General features: G+C 32.9%; 1 protein-coding gene across 2 annotated transcripts in view; it reads right to left on the bottom strand.

The window, feature by feature from the left end:
• LOC106459998 (pyroglutamyl-peptidase 1-like) overlaps positions 1-16,045 on the bottom strand; it is a 24,313-nt gene extending 8,268 nt beyond the window's left edge. The window contains exons 1-3 of one of the 2 annotated variants that reach the window (XM_022386583.1): positions 15,838-16,045; positions 10,088-10,120; positions 921-1,087 (exon numbers count right to left, since the gene is read on the bottom strand). In XM_022386583.1, coding sequence (XP_022242291.1) covers positions 921-1,087; positions 10,088-10,120; positions 15,838-15,877 — 240 coding nt within the window. In that variant the 5' untranslated portion in view covers positions 15,878-16,045. The remainder of the gene's footprint in view (positions 1-920; positions 1,088-10,087; positions 10,121-15,837) is intronic. The other variant, XM_022386584.1, reaches the window with a different exon arrangement.
• Positions 16,046-18,219: the final 2,174 nt, after the last annotated feature.

Genomic DNA, 18,219 nt, shown 5'->3' with positions numbered 1-18,219 from the left:
AAAAGATCAGTCAAATGGACTGAACCTGTATAGTGTTAGGGTAGAGAAAATAACATATCAAATATAGTTTTACTGGAAAAAATGTTGATATTAATTAGGAGGTTCTAGATGTTATGCAAATTAAATTGGAAACATATAAAATAAAAAACGTATTTTTATTGTTAACATGAAAATCACCTTCCACTCAGATTAGTCAGTCATATTGACTGAAGTAAATTCAGAGACAAAAAATTTTTTCATTTTATTTATGACATATTTGTAATGTTTACTAATAGCTTACCAAATTTTGTGAAAGCCCACTAAGTAAATTCAGAATTATAGTATTTATCAGTTAAAGTCAATACTGCTATATGGACTCAGAATGCCAACCTCTTGCATCTAGGGATAAAGGTACCATGCCATGAAATGACAACTGAAATTATACTAAAAACTCACTATCCCACAGAATCAGAAATCAACTATTAAGTTCTGTAACTTGGCTTATATTTATGTTCTGTCATATGTTCTAATTCTTACAAGTTTATATTTAGAATATGCTAGAAAGTTCTGGCTTCAAGGGAGTTCTACTCCATATCCCACCAAGTCAATTTCCAATCCCCCCCCCCCCCAATCTCATAAGCTGTTTGTTTGTGCACCTATGCAATGTAAGACTGTGTACTGCATCTACATCCACCACTCACTGAACCATACTGAGTTCCCTGATGTATATTAAACACAGTATTCAAAACTTTCAAATGTGGTGAAATTGTTTGATCAGCTTTAAAATATAGCAAGAATTAATTTGATAATTAAGAACAAGTTTTCTTGAAGGAAGTTATAAATCAGTCTTAATACACACAAGTTTTGTACTAATGACACAAGATTTCAACTTCTTATAAATTCACACAAGTCAAATGAAAAAAACAATCACTGTAAATTACCTTGGGCTGGTACTGCTGCCAAAGCTGAGGAACTCTTTCTTGAACATCACTGTATGCAACAGGAATCTCCTTAACAATTAGATTTACCCCCTCAATTCCAATCCTCCCTAGTTCTTCCACAGCACGCCAGCTTGGGTTGACATCATAAAAACGAAAGGGTCCAAAACCTAAATAGAAATATATGGGAAAATATACACTGTATCGCCACCATTACAAATGATGCAACATACCACACAAGAGCAAGACTAGAGCAATGATTTAGTTTGTGTAGATAAAAAATAACTATCACTGATATTAACCAGAAACAGAACTTTGTGGTCATGAGATTAATACCATTCAGAAGTGTGGAACAACTGACCTATTGATTACGTATACCAAAAACTAAGATTAAGATGCCATGTCTAATTGTGGTGTATGTGTGAGGATGATGATAAAATAGTGCTAATGCAATGACTGATTACAATAAATTTGTTCCTCTGTTTAGACTTAACGCCAATCCAAGCAAATATAAATATAATTAGTAACTTAACAGAGAATAAAAGTACATAAACCATTCTAAGGCTCCTTAGTTAATATAATCATGTTACCATACTATAATTAGTTTATTTCATTAAAACTAAAGTTAATATTGAATATGCCAAAAGCTAGAGAAGCATATTAGAAAAAAAAATAGGCCTTCAATTTGAGATAAAAATCCTGTAAACTGCAAATATTTTTCTTCCTACATTTACCCGAATTTGTCAATTTTGGATTCAAAATGAGAGGCATGTCAAAATATCACTTCAGATCTATATTTTGTCTCCAAAAACGTCACCGCCAAAGAGACCTATTGTTCAATACTAGAACTTGACAGTTGGGATGAATAATAAAAGAGAAAAGACTCTTTGATATGCTATTTATATGTGCAGTATAATACTTTAAAATTTACAGTTTAAATGCCAAAAACTAGCAAGAGATTAGAAATCAGTAAGCCTAATATTTGTGATAAAAATCATGTGAACTGCAGATGTGATTTTTTCCTATTCCTCTTTAATTTATTCATTTTGGATTATTTCTTGGACATTTCTGGACATTTGATATAAATGGTACACACTTAAAAGTGTTTAAAACTTTATGAAGTCAGAAAATTCAAAATTTTTTTCTAAAACTAAATATGCCCTTGCATATAAAACTATTTGTGTACATATTACACCTTTATGTGATTTTGGTACTAGTTTTATTATTTACAGCTAAAATCACAAGGGTCAGGGAGAATGTTTTTTGTACTCAAGTTTCACCTTGAACTCAATGATCATTTTAATCCTAATTATGATACCTTTAAATGGTGATGTTTACATAAAAGCTAAAATAAAGAATATTTATAGCTTTAATATAGAAACACAAAACAATTACATAAAAGATTTTTATAAAAAACAAAGGTGAAAACAAAGAGGGAGAGAGAAATATTCGTAATCTGTTTAGTATACAAATTTACTTATTGGCCCCAACTAAGTTTTGTTTGAAACAAACTAACCTATTCTACTATTAGTAATTAATTGTTTTGTGGCACTACATGTCAATTTAATGGAAATGTATAACAACATTCAACTATGAAAACTTGGTAAATATACAGTTAATAGTAAGCAATGATTTTGCCAGTCTACTAAGTAAATACATATACACACTTGTGTGTAACGTAGATCCCACAGTGTTTTTGGTAATTTCTGAAAAAATAATTTATTTAAAAGAAAGAATTAAAATTGATTTTACAAAAAATGCTTAATGCCATTTTATGTCAAAGGATATAAAATTTTAGACTGGGTAACTTGAAAACTTTAGAGCATATACTACATCAAATATTATAAACCAAGAATATATACATTTTTCCTTGTTAGTAGTTCTACTTCTAAACAATCTAGAAATATTCACAGTGCGTATGAATTAACTTTACCTTACATTTTATAAAATGTCACTTCATAAAAACAATCATAAGTATTTTTATCTTAGCTACATTTTATTTTTTACTTGTGACATGCTAAACATGCTTTGGGCACAGTTGCTCATACAAAAAAAGCAAAATCAGCACGAGCTCAAATGTTCTGAGGATCTGTAGTTAAAGAATTAAATGTAACCAAATCTAGAAGTTCAAATTTTTTCAGTATGATAATAGTTACTACTTCAAACTTGTCACTGGGTAAAATGGACTAAAGCAACCAAGTTTCAAATACCATTGCTGATATACAAGATATGCTCAACATTCTCATCTATTGATTTGTTGCAATGGAAATCAAATCTTTTTGGCTGTCTATAGTGGAGGCAACTTTTAGTATCCATCTAGTGTTTTAAGAAACTATATGATGGATAATAATTACTTTTAAAGTCTGATATTTAAAATAACTATGTTTTAAACACGAAAAACAATATATATGATCAGAATACACAATAGGTAATTGGAGCATTATTGAGCAGGCATCAAGAGAATGTATGCAAGTTCTGCTATTCTGTCATCAATCAGATAAATTAAAAGCAGTCATGATGGAGAACCACATATTAAGTGCCTGTTTGAAATTCATCATAATTCTAAAAATGAAAATTTCAAACCAGGTAGACTTAGCTATGAAATACAAAAAGACAGAATATCCACAATGAAATGAAGGAGAAGCAGAAAGATCGTAAGGATCATGGGTTTACCCAAATCTGGGCTCCTAGGCAAGAAAGTTACAGCCTAGACCACAACAAATAAAAGATTTGATGAATCAGAGCTTGAATACAATTCAGAAGCATAGTAAAAGTTGATAGAGTGATGTCATGGAAGAATCAACTGGAGTGGGATTTTCATGTTTCATTTAATCTGATTCAGTGAAGTTTTTTGCATAAATATGATCCAGAAACCTGTTGAGTTGGTTTCATTCTAGCTACCTTTGTTCCTTTGTTATTATTTTGTACATAATATTTGGTCTGCCCACAAAGATATTGTTGTAACTTTCCATATACATTAATGCTCTCCACTGGCTGAGTAGATAATATCTAGAGGTTACACCTTAACTATGTTGAATGAAAATGACTAGTTATGTAGGTAATGCTAGTCATTACAGTAAATCAGACATTTCCTGTTAAGTAAATAGAGTTGGAGTGACATAGTTCTATTTCATTTTCAATGTGAGTCAGTTAATGGAAAGATATCTTGAGAGACTAGAACTGCTGACAGATTCACTAATTCAAAAGAAGGTGACAGTCTAGTCTCCTAACATAAATATGCACATTGTGTTTGCACTTTTATATATAAATAAAAACTGTTTTTGAACTTTACATAACTCGTTCAGTGTGTTTATTCTCTTAGTTTAAATTTAGTTGTTTAGTCAACGTCAGATTTACTCTGTAGTTATCCTGCATAAATCTCCTATTATAAAGAAAACCTACCTAATATTCATTGAGGAAATCAGTTAATCTAAGAATATCTCAAGACCAAATGAGCAAACTCAGAAAAAAGGTATTTCTTAGCATGGTACCTCATCACTCTAAGCATACCAAGTAACATAAAAAGAGTGGGGATCTGGCAATATGCAAGAAACTATGAAACCATGAACATTCACAGGTATGGGGACAGGTGATTGCACAACAGGTATGCTGGGTTATAGTGAAATGCATCTCCCTGTACCTAGAGTAGAAGATTCTTAGAGGAGAAGACCAGTAATAACTAATGATTGGAAATGCTTCTGGGACTAAGGCTTCTTAGCTCCTTACAAGATCATCCAAAAAGGCTGATCAAGTCTATTCATTGGTCACCAATGAGATTTAAAACAGATCCAGGAGGGGGGTCAAGAACTCTAGATCACTGTATCAGGAACACCAAATAAAGTTAAGAAAAGACAAAACAAAGCTGTGAGTTGAATCCTGTTTTGGTTGGAGATATTAAACATCATATGGAGAATGATCTTTTCATTTCTGATACCTTGAATGCTATGCAAAGACCAGGGCTCAACATTAACAGAAAGAGAGAGACAAAATATAACATACTCATCTCAAAGACAGTCATTCAGTTGAAGGACGATGACAGAGAGAGACAAAATATAACATACTCATCTCAAAGACAGTCGGTCAGTTGAAGAACGATGACAGGGAGAGATAAAATTTTGCAGGAGACAAAACAGATAGATGATGAAGATAATGAGTGACAAACATATAGGGTGTTGTCCACATGCCCGTCTGGAGGATCTCATCCAAGGGCTAGCAAAAATAAGAAGCAAGAGAATGAGACAGGTGATGAAACTGATGCAACAAAATATGAAAGAGCCTGCAAGCATCAACATCCAGAGAAAAATACACCAACCAGAGGAGTTGACAGACCTATCAGGTGAGGGTAGAAAGTGAGAAGTCCTTGGATGAAGAGGGATTTCAGGGTAGGAAAAAGGAAATGATGATGAGGACCTATAAGGGAAAAGTTCATGCCAACACCAAACAGGCTGAGTTGAAGACAGAAGTCAATCCGGGTCTGAAAAAAAACAGAGGCGAGAGGCAGAAGGAAGAGAGATAGGTGAGAATAAATGTTCATCCTCCCAAGCAGCTATGTCTTAGGAAGAAAGAACCAGTCCAGGGAGAAGAGAAACTAGGTGCAATGGAAGAGAGTGAAAGAAGAATGATGAGCATAGCTATCTGAATGGCAACCACAGGCAAAAATAAGCAAGTCTTAAGAGAAAGGTGGTATAAAGATCAAGTAGCCAATGGCTGAAATGGGGCATGTGTCAGAACATACAACATCACATTAAGGTCTCAGTCAGGCAAGTGGGTCCATGAAGATGGAAGGAGTTGAATAGAGTGGAGAGGACAAGGGAAACAAAACACACTATGCTAACAGGAAAAGCAAAAAGGTGTGTCACAGTAGGATAGCTGGACAAATTATGAAAAATTTGCCATTTCCACTGATATACAGATAAAGTGGAAGGAAGACATGAATGGGATAAGACAAAAGTTATGTAATCAGAGAATCTGACCCTAAAGGTGATGGACTGAACAAATCCCATACATGAAGATGAAGGAATGACACCCCTGGATGAAAAACGGAGGTGCAAGGTTGAAGCAATAGAGAGGGGATACTGAGTAGAGGAAGAAGGGGTTTGAACATCAAATGAAGAAGTAGAGGAAACCAAAGAGGCACTATCAAAAGGACCTGACAAGGAGTGTCATGTGTCAAGACAAGAACCCAAGGGATGAGTCAAAGAGGAGGACAGGTATACTCCTAGCTGACAGCAGTGACAGCGAAAATCAAAGAATGAGGAACTAGGGACCAGAAGAGAAGAATGACAAAGGCTTTTATGAGGGATGTGTCCAACCAAGAAAAACCCCATGAAAAACCTGGGCTTGGAGAGACTACTTTATGGGCAGAACATGACCCAGCCAAAAGAGATGATGTTACCAGATTTAAAGCCTCTGGTACATGACAAGCCATGAGATGAACCCTATGGGAATGAGCCCAGAAGAGCATAAGGTTGATTTAAGAATTGACAGTTAAATTGTCAGTGGGTCATGACCAACCAGTCCAATAGAAGAGGTAAGAAATGAGAAAATTCCCAATGAACAGCAAGAAGTTGTGAACATGTGGAATGAACTATCCTCTTGTGCCCAAACATCAGAGATGTGCCCCAGCCTAAGAAAGAGAAGCATCTATGAGATGGAGTTCCATTTGGGTGATGCTGGTGGTAAGGAAACATCAATCATAGTATTGGCATGATCTAACCACCAAGCAAATTCCTCAAAAAGAGAAGGGAGAGGTTCACAAATAAGGACAATGAATCTTGAGAAAGAATCAACTGGTCTTGCAGGGTCCACTGGAAGAAACGTATGCGTGTGCAGCACCCAAAGGAAATATGTGGTTCTAGGGAAACTGAAGTCCCCAATCAAAAGTGAAAAAAAAACTCTCAGACACAATAAAAATAAGAAATGCAAACCTTGATGACCATACGTTCCATAGTTTTAGGTGAAGAGGTGAAGTTGAGCCCAACTGAGATCACAGTCGAAGAAAATGCCCAGATGTACTAAATATTGTGTAGGGGAGGGAAAGGAATAGAAAACTTTGACACACCATCCCAACCAAGCAGCTTCCTTTAGAAGAGGGGAGGTATGAGAGAAGAAAACCTCCTAATAAGGAACAAGTAGAGGTCAATCATCCATGCAGAAATGGAATCTTACCCCCAGTCTGTGAAGTCACTGTCACTTGAAAATTCATTATAATATTTAATACTTTTGAAATATAAGCTTAGGCAGAACAAAACTTAAGTTCCTTTTACGAATGCCCATCTCAGTAAATTGAACATAGACTGAAAAATCAACACACATGTTCAAGGTAATACCAAGAAAAAGAAGGAAGTTATTTCAAGTGCTTAAAGGAAGTTACTGCATGTAGAGGTTGTGCTGCCCTCCTACTGGTTGAGGGCTGGCTTTGTATGATGATGTCATCATGCACACAGTTCATTTAAATACATGAATCTAAGGTGGAGTTAGCTCAAGGTTAGTGGCATGCAAGTTTCCTAGGCAGATGCACAAGGGATATAGCTATTCTGTGTGAGGAGGTGAGATATCATTTAGGAATATATAAATTCAGAAACTGAATTGTCTAGTATGACTTGAGCACCCTGCGAAATAACAGAAAATTGCACAATTTGAAAGAGAACAAACACACACAAAAAAGAAATCAAACCTGCAGAAGCTTCTTCAGAATTAGGTCTAGCTCACAAATCCTGCATTTCAGATGATGGTTAAATAGGTTTTAGCAAAAGACTGGATTCTTTTAAAATCTTCAAGAGAAAGAGGTAGATATTCTGCAACTGTGTGGCTACATGAATATGAAAACCAACTGAAATCAAACAGCCTCTTAGAATTAACAGCCTGAATACAATGATCAATAAAGGCCAGTGATACAGCCACAGGATCTGAGCTCCTTGCACACCAGAGACAGACTGTGTAAGTAAGACCTCACAAGAAGTTGTACAATTTCTAACATTAAAAGAAACATATGTAGCAGAAAATGCCAACTTCTGATATCAGTGAGAAAAGTTAACAGCAAGACTGCCAACACAAAAATCTAAATTACGGCAAGATAGAACAGCTTTATATGTTCATCTGACACTTGTGCAACAAGTCGTGGAAGGTGGGAGAGTAAAATCAAATTTTTTAAACTGGAAAACAAAATATATATCTTCTTCAATTAATAAAAAATAATGCATAATTTATTAACATAGAGAAGTTGAAGGTTAACAATGGGCAGATATTTCAACAAAATATACAAGAATATCACTAAATGGGACCCCTCAATGGGAACCTACAGGCAAGTACCCACCCGAGTTAAAGAACATTACAAACTGCCTTTTCATGTCCATGAACATATGTCAAAGTATGTTCATTCATTTCATCTTGATAATTTTAAAATTCTTAGCAGAGAAAAAAATATACACCATCATACAATTAAGGAAGCTTTGCTTATAAAACAGTTTATGCCTAAAATAAACAAGTATTCTGACACACAGTTGTATCTATTCTAACTTTAACTTAACTATGTTGATGTTTATATTATTTTCTGTGAATCACTTTAAGTCTATTTACAATTTTCAAGTTACAGTATTTAATTTATAAATTTTGTTATCAAATTTTACATTTCTGAAAGAGTACTTATATTCTCCTATTTTGTTGATTACAGACATTGACCCTCGAGAAGTCAAGCCCTATCAATAAACACCCTCCGGAAATATCATACCTTACCGTTAAATTTACCCAATCAAAGTTCAATGTACCCTTACGTGTATTATAATATATATATTTCTAATTTCAATTCATTTATTGTAGTTGATGTACCTGATGATGGCAGGTTAACCTGGTGAAATGTTGTATTTTCATTAAATTTGACTCTGTTTATCTGATTTATCAAGTTTACTTTTAATTACGACAGAGTACTTCCTTTCGTCGTATTAAGTATATGTTTATTGTCTTTGAACACTATAGGCACCATACTCTTTGAGACTATGAACATAAAACAATCAAGGTAAACCAATATCTGTAGATCTAATGCTGCCAAATAAAGTGAACAATCATTCTTTGAAAGATAGTGTAAGTATCAGTAGAATTCTGAATAATATTTAGTGGTACACAATGTGAGACAATACATATACAAGCAGAATGTAGATGTTTTTTTCAAATTTGAAAGTTCAACTGACAAATGTTCAAAGACAGATTTACAACTTAAATCTTTAGTATTTCATATTCTAAGTTTAACATCTGTTTCGGTGCTATAGCAAGCACATGTGATCCTGACTTAAGTCTCAGTATATATTTAGTCAAGTGTTTAAACTATATATGCTAGAGTGGGTATAAATAATCTTTGTTGTTGCTGTTTAATCTACAACTTAATATCTTTACAAATGATTTCTTCCTACACGATAAAGCAAGTTGACACTGTTGAAAGTAACAGGCCAGACTGGACTTCATTCACAAAATTTACATAGACAAGGTTAGGTGAACATGTTAAGTAATTAACAGAAATTAAGAATGAAATTTACAATTCAGAAAATTTTTGCTACAATACTTCAAATTGTGGCTATAAGCCTACAATAAAAATAATTCTTTTAAAAAGATTAATATTAGGTTAAGTGCACCAAATTATATGAGGTTATGGAAACCAAAAGGATCCTCTTCAACAAAATATACACACAAGTATTTACAACTGGAAATATAATTCTTCCCTAAATAAACTATTTTATGGTTGATTCACAAAAGAGTTAAGTGTCTGATTTTAACAGCTGAATTATTTAGAATGGGAACCTAAATATTTAGGTACAAAAAGCTAAAAACAACAACAAAAAACACCTGCAGCACAGTAGTTAAGAAAAACAACTCACATAACCCATACCAAGACCAATTAACAGACCAAAAAACTGGTTTTAAAGGCAGTTAACTTCCTAAAGAAATACAAGATCCCCTCCTTATTAAAAGCTATAATCTTTGCATTTACTTTTTCAAAAAAAAAGGACCACTTTTTGGTTTTTAAAATCTTACTGGGAAGTCTGCAAGGGTATTTAACAAGTACTTACTGTGTTGTTTGTAACATGTATGTCAGGCTGTACAATATCATATTTAGCTGTAATACCAAAGTATCAAAATCCATCTCTTTATAAATTACTATATTTAAAATTTTTTCTTACCTGTCACTACAACTGTTGGCACATATGATGATTCTGAAAAAAAAAACAAAAAAACTTCTAGTAACTGTAACAAAATGTGTAATACTTAGTGCATTTATTCAATAATGTGCAGCAGAACCTATCACTGAACCTGAATGAGAATACACAATCAATAACATGGTGATGAATATATATAAAATGATAAATCTAAAGTACTTCACTTTCATGATTAAAATCTTCTTCTTTCAATTTACATTATACACACACTCATACATAGAAAATTATCAAAAATTAATTGAATTGGCACAAAACAAAAAAAATTCCATCTGTTTATATCCACCAATAACACCCAAAATAGCTCATCAACACCTCTCTTGAATTATCCCAATTCTCTTGCACCTACCAAGTCTGAAGGTAATCAATTACAAAGGATAATTCCCATGTTTAAAAAGTAAAGTACCTAATATACAAACAGCTTCTATCCTGCCAAACCTTAAGTCTATATTCCTTAGCCAGACCACTCTTACCATTAACCACAAAAAAAAAAAAAAAAAAGAATAATGAATTAATCTTATTTATTCCCTTTATTATTCTGGGCATTTCAACCAGATTCATTCTAACTTTTTTTTCTCAAGAGAAAATTTTAAGGCCCTTAACCTGTCCTAATGTAATATCTCCTCTATCTCAGAAATCACCAAATAACACTCCTTGAATCCTTTCCAATAATTACATCTCTCTTAAAGTAGAGACCAAGACTGAATACAATTTTCTAAGGTCTTTATAAAGAAATGATAACCTCCTTTGACTTATATCCAATATTCTTACAACCCCAAATCCTATTTTCTTTAAATTAAGGTAGCTCATGTGCATTACCTTGCATTTAGCATAATTAAATGTCATCTGTTATTTATTTGCTCAATTTGCCCTTTATAAAACAACAATATCCTAATCACAGACAACTTACACCCAGAACTTTAATATCATCAGCAAGATCACTATGACAAAATGCAAAGGTACAACTAATATGCAAAACAATGGCCTGTGATGTAAAATGATTTGGGCAAGGCAAAGACTGATGTAATATAAATGACCTTGAATTAAAATAACAAAAAAAAACAAACTATAATACAAAATAAAATGAGGATAGAGATCAGCAAACTAATAATGTTACATGACAAAAATAGATGTAAAGCACAATGTCTAGGGTGTAAAGCTAAAGGTGGACCATGATGTAATGCAAAATAAGATCTGTTAAAAATGGAAAAAGAACTATAATGTAAGGAAAGCAATGACCATGATACAAACCAAAGGCTTAAAACTGATAGCAAAAGAAATTTGTAGCATAAAGTCAAAATACATTATAATGAAGAAAGACTGTACTGATGGCAAAGACAGCTCATGTTTGGTAAAGAAGTATAGAAGTTTTAACACAGACATTCAGATATGATGCAAGAGAGTTTATATAAATATACAAAAAGAAAGCCATATATTTACAGTCCTACATGATAAAGTGTTGAGGATCATTCATGTGTTAAGACACCTAAATTCATCAATGAAAAACAGTTACCATATTGAAAGTTCATAAATCTATTCAATAAAAGCTTGGAATTATAGCACATACCACAATGCTGCAATTTTAATAATCTGAAGAAAATGTTCATCTCATAATAAGGTCCCTAAAAATATTAAATGGGTTCTTTAACCTTGTGCATATAGGTGGGTCAAAGCAGATTATAATTTTTTTATTGGGTTATATTTAAAATTTAATTACATAACTTTATTACCAATGTATGCCAATAAATTTGACATTAAAACATAGTTGATAAACTTAATACCATCTAAGTTTAATTTCATAATTTCAAATTCTCAACCTTCATTGTTCTGTGACACATCTGCCCGTTGAATTCTCCCCTTTATATTTTATAACTTTAAAAATATACTTTCTATACTGCCCCAATTAGGAATAGAAACTACACTTTCTGATAAGGAAAAATGCAAGATTCGAATTTCATAATTTCTTGATTTGCCAAGATGTCAATAAATCTGTTAAACCCACCAGTAAAGCCACTCCCATTTTACATGCATTTCATACAAATTATTCACACTTTCCTACTTATTTGTTGGACACATTTATAATCAAGGAAGACCATACTGTAATGTGCAGAAATCTTAAGTTTGTTGTTTAGTTTGGGTGATCATAGACAGTCGCTTGCAAGAAATATTAATGCACGTGTTGAATAAAGTTGTTGCTTTGAGAAAAAATTGATTTTTTTTTATATTTTATAAGCTTAGATACAAAGCTGAATAAAGTAGTCATTTTGAGACATTCTAGAGCCTAATATATTTCATGTGTTTTAAAATGTACAATCTAAAACTACATGAATTATTTTTTGGACAACCAACATACTGAGACATTCAAGTGCAAACAGCTTTAATATTAAAGTAAGTTCTATATTTGTGTTCTTGTGTTTATACACACGCATATATATATATATATATATATATATATATTATCACGTTATATAACTAATGCAACTAAAATCTAAAAAATCAGAAACTTAATGGATTAGGTAACAAAACAAATAAAATTTAATTTGATGTAGAAGGTAGAAAAGTTCTCATGGTTAGTGTGACAGGTGACTGTAACGTGATTGCTTGTTTACCAAAAGCTGTACTAGAAACATTCTGCTGAGATTTATTGTTTTTCGTACAGCATGTGTGAAAAGAACAGTAATAAAACCATGGAATTAAAAAAGCAGATGAATAGATAAGAATATGAAGATGTTAATTTAAATACCTAACTGTCTGTCACAATCTGCAACAAAAAAGAAAGAAAGCATTACTGACTTTTATTTTGCATTTTTCAACTTTTCATTTCACTGTATATTGATGATTTTGCAAAGTTAATGTTATAGTGAAAAAATAAAACAAAGTTTCACATGAAAAATACTTTTGATATTAATTTAGGAGGTTACAGAAATGAAATGCAAAACTATAAGATGAAAGTATCTAAATTCTGACCATGAAAATCACCTTTGACTCAGACTGACTTAGTGAAAGGTTCATAAATTCACAGCCAAATATTTAGTTAAAATACTCTGTTAAACAAAATCTATTTACTGTATGTAACAGACTTGTAATGTTTACTAAAAGCTTGCCAAGTTTGTGAAAATACTCTTAGTACATTTAGAGTCATAGTATGTATAGTCTTGAGAGTTTCGTGAACTTGGAAGGTTGGTCAAATTGACTGAGCTTGTATGCATAGGGTTAATTCAAACTTGTTGTAGGCATACCTGCTAAACATAAAACTTGCATACAATGCTGCCTAGTATCTCTTGCATGTACACCGCAGGTATGTAGCTCACACTGAGGCATTAGAGACCAATGTCAATGTGTATGAGAGGTGGTCTCTCCTGGCTAGTGTCCCAGTCTTGGCTTTTTTGCACTTTTAAGTGGAGTTGGACTATTAACTCAATCAATTAATTACCTGCAACCATTGATTAATGTCACAAAATTATAATTAAATCCCTTAACATATTGAAGATAACCAACTGATCCACATCAGTGCTTTGGGTTTGGTACTGTTTTCAATTATCAAAGTAAACAAAATTTATCCATTTTGATTCATTCAAGGTTCATCACCTTAATTTGTATCATGACTCACAAAAATAATCAACTAATTGAAATTAGTGCTTACAATTAGTACTATTCTTTTAACTATCCAAGTCTCATGTGAGAATAACTGACTACTTGAATGTAATCAATTAAAGAGCTTCATGACTGATTATCAAATTCCACTAATATGGTTATTCTTTATTTCATAGTAAACATTCATCCGTTCCACACAATTTTTGATTTTTTTAGACAAATAGTTGATGAAATAACTAGTAGATTCTACCGGTCATTAACAACATCCCAGCATCAATCATTTACAATTACACTAGTGCCAAGACCAAAGCACAAAAATGTTGAGATTACAAACAAGCTTTCAATGTTTGTTTTCAAACAGAAAGAAAAATCCATTATTTCTTTCTTCTCAATGTATAGGCACTGCTACTGGCAACCTGCACACTTTTGTGTGTTGGCTGTGGCCATTAGCATACGAAAAGCTATTTTGTATTTCACTAGACATCACTGTGATGATGTTTATTTCCTGCCACTGTTGTAATAATGAAATGGTAAACTTTCTACTGATATATTATTGGTTAATGTAACATTATTTTGTGCATCCAACCCTCAAACTTTACAATGCATTTAAACCCTTAAAATGATGGATAATTTACATACCAAATGCACAAACTTGTATGTTTCATTTTGCAATATATTTATGTGCAGGCATGATCATACTTAGCTGTAGTCTATTAACACTGTAGTTATTATTAATAGTTTATTTTCAAATATTTTGTGGTATTTCATCAACTAGTAAGTATATTATACTTTGAAAATAATGAAATAATTCTGCTATGTTTTATTACAACTTGTTTATTTTACCAGCAAGATATAATGTTGTGATATTAAATTTTGTAGATATTACTACAATATTTTAATGATACTCTAAATTAAGATAATATTAACATTATTATTATAAATACATCATTTGATAACATTTAAGAATGGATGAAAATTACTTTCAGATGTGATATCACTCATCATTTTGTTCTGTCATTTAATCTTGTAGTTACAAACTTAAGTTTAACAAGTAATACTCTGTTTAGTATTAAAAAATGTTGGTCTACAAAACATATTGATGTAAATGTTTATAAAGTTATTATATTTTGTATAAATTCTATCAGTTTAATAGATGTCATTTTTAATCCAAGATGGCCACCAAAATTTCATTGTTACAGAAAACATTCTTATAATTACTGTGGTGAAAAAAATATATTTCTATAACAAGTAGTAATGCTTTCCTAACATATTTAGCATGGTAGTGTCTTATTTGCTAATTATCTTGTGTTCAACTAAATGGTCACAGTTATAAACAATTGATTTATTATAATTTCTGGGCAAGAAAGTGCCTCATCTATTAGCATTAGAACATTTTTTTCAGATATCTTTGAAACTACAATAGTTACAAAGAAACTTTAAAAATATACATTAAAATTATTTTTTATATTACAATTAATATGAAAATCTGCATTAAAATTTAAAGTGCCTATCAATGTCATAAATTTTGCTTTTATATAAATATTTCTTCTAAAATTAAAATACAATCTGAAATACTAAGTCCCAGTCTGTTCATCAGAAATTACCTATACTATTACTACAAGCATTATTTCAAGGGGAAATTCCATCACACAAAATTTCATAAAACATTCAAAAACTAGTTTCAATTACGTTTAAAACTAAAACATTACATTGGGAAGACATGGAAATGATGGATTCCCTTTCCCAACATCACTGTCAACAACAAACAATAAAATTATAGTATTTATTACTCCAGTTGTTTCCATCCAGCGTGTGTTGCATAAGTAAGAATTTTTCTAAAATTAAAGTAAGAGGCTCTGGTCGTGATCGTTACGCTAATAGTAATAATAGCAATGCTGTAACACTACAAGTGTCACAAATGTTACCAATACGAACATTGATAGCAATAGTAACACACCACCATTTATAGTAAATACTCTATAAAGTATGATATTGCTAGTAGTATTACTATTAGCTATTATCACTACTACTACTACTATGATGGTAAAGCTAGTTCAACTTCTAGTTCTAACTAGACAAAGTTATATTTTAGTATTTAGATTCACTAAATATATTTGAACTGCCCTTGCTCTGGACCATACCTCCAGGAATATTGTTATTCATAATTATTTCGTAATTTTTCTTCAATAAATAACGTTGAAAAATGTGGTTTTCAAAATCTCAGACTTAATAGAAAATCACCATGTAACATAAAATCTTGGCGACTTCTATCCGTTAATAACTCCATAAAACACTACCAACATTGACAATTCTGGGTAGGTTTTAACCTGAATTCTATCTCGTGACAGTTACGAACAGTGCTACCTAGCTGTAAAAAATAAAATTATGGATATATTAACATATTTGATCGGCACAACGTAAAATACACTATCATTGGTAATCGATAATATGACAAAAACAAATTATCATAATTATGTAATATCAGGGTAAAGGTCTTATCAGTTAAATTAAAATAAAAATGAGTTAATATTATAAAATACTGAATACCAGATGGAGTACCCGTCCCCTGGACGGAAGTTACATAAATTCATGATTACTGAAAGTTTATCTTAGGACATGAAAAGTTGCTTTCCTTATAATTATATGTAATTGTAGAAAATGCCAATAAAAACTGCAACACATAAAATGCGAAACCACAATTTGCATGTATCTTTGCTTGGACCCAACAAACCTCCATGCCAAATTTGGTGAAAATCCACCCACATGGGGAGAAGTAATGTAAAAACTGCAAAACTGAAAATACATAAGTGTTGTTACGTCTGTGTGCGTTTGTTAATTTTTTCTTTTCTAGAAACTTCAGCGATACAAGTCTTTTATTAAATAAAACTAGTTTATTCTTTCTCAATTCAACATTACAATACAGTTAATTTCCACAGTCATTTTCATTTAAACACACGCTATAATTCACAACTAACGATTCACGCACTTTACTACTACCGCGCTTGACTCAATTGTCCGTCTCTATCTCTGCCTGTCTGCAATTAAATTATCTCTATATATGCCGTCACTTTTCGCCGGTCCTATATATACGAAATAGAGGGCGGCTGGTAAGCACTCGAGCCTTCACGAACGTTCTAGATACTCATTACGTGTTACCAGAGTCACGTGACTTTCGCTGTCGTAACACAGCCCCTTCCATAGTATTGTTCTTCCCGAACAATAGCCACTTACATTAAAAAATTAAATTTAAAAATAACTTAATTAAATGTACATAATTTACAAACACAAAATTAAAATTCAACAAAATCTCTTAATTTTACGGACGTATCTTCTTTCATAGTGGTCTCCGTCTCGTTGGCTCCTGCTTCACGTGGGGTTCATCTGCTCCATCAGGAAATGTTCCACTATGGGTAACAGTCACACCAGAGGTAGCAACTTCATTAACGGCTTCACCATTTCCCTTCTCTAAACCGGGTAGAGTTTCTTCTTCGACAGTGGCTTTTGCAGGTGACACGTGTTCAGCAGCATCATTTGTTCCATTGTTAACTTCGCTCTAACTGAAATGTCTTGGACTGTGATAATGCCAAAGCCTGTTGGCATGCACCACCTTTGGCTTACCTCGCCGACCACATTTTATCCGAAAAGTCACGTCTGAGAGACGATCCACTATGTCATATGGGCCTTCCCATGGAGATGACAACTTAGGAGACATCCCTTCGTGTTACACAGTAATTCCTCTCTGGTCTACTCAAAACCCTACTGAAGTAGGCCACAACATGTTCGTTTTCGCCCACTTTCTGAGACAAAACCCCTCCAATTCCGACATTACTACCATCACAATCCAGTATGTACGGCAGTGAGGGATCTGGAAGCTTTAAAAGTGGAGCTGAGGCCAATTTTTCTTTCAATGTCTTGAAATCATGCTGGCAAGAAACTTTCCATTCAAACTTTTGGCCTTTTTTGGTCATATCATGTAGTGGAGCAGCTATGGTTGCAAAGTACTTCACAAACTTCCGGTAATAGGTACAGAGTCCCAAGAAACTTCTTAACTAACCCACATTGTCTGGTGTTGGCCAATCACACACTGCTGTCATCTTGTCAGGATCAGTTTGCATACCATGCTCATTTACAATGTGACCTAAGTAAAGCACCTCTTTCTGGAACAAGTGGCATTTCTTGGGATGGAGTTTGAGGTTTGCTGCTTTCAAACGCTTGAATATTTCCTCTAGCCGGGACATTTCCTCATCAAACGTTGTTGCAAATACAATGACATCATCCAGGTACACTAGGGCTATTCTCCATTGTAGGCCTTCCAGTACCCTTTCCACCAGCCTCTCAAATGTTGCTGGAGCATTGCTAAGCCAGAATGGCGTCACACGGTATTGCCAGAGACCTTGGCCATAACTAAATGCAGTCTTAGATTTATCTGCTTCAGCCATTTTCACTTGATGGAAACCCGACCTTAAGTCCAGAGTTGAAAATCACCTGGCTCCACTTAGGGCATC

This window comes from Limulus polyphemus, unplaced genomic scaffold, assembly GCF_000517525.1.
Source record: "Limulus polyphemus unplaced genomic scaffold, Limulus_polyphemus-2.1.2 Scaffold691, whole genome shotgun sequence".
In the NCBI taxonomy this organism is placed as follows: domain Eukaryota; kingdom Metazoa; phylum Arthropoda; class Merostomata; order Xiphosura; family Limulidae; genus Limulus; species Limulus polyphemus.
Note: the sequence above shows the minus strand (reverse complement) of the source record. Positions and strands in the feature narration are given on the sequence as shown.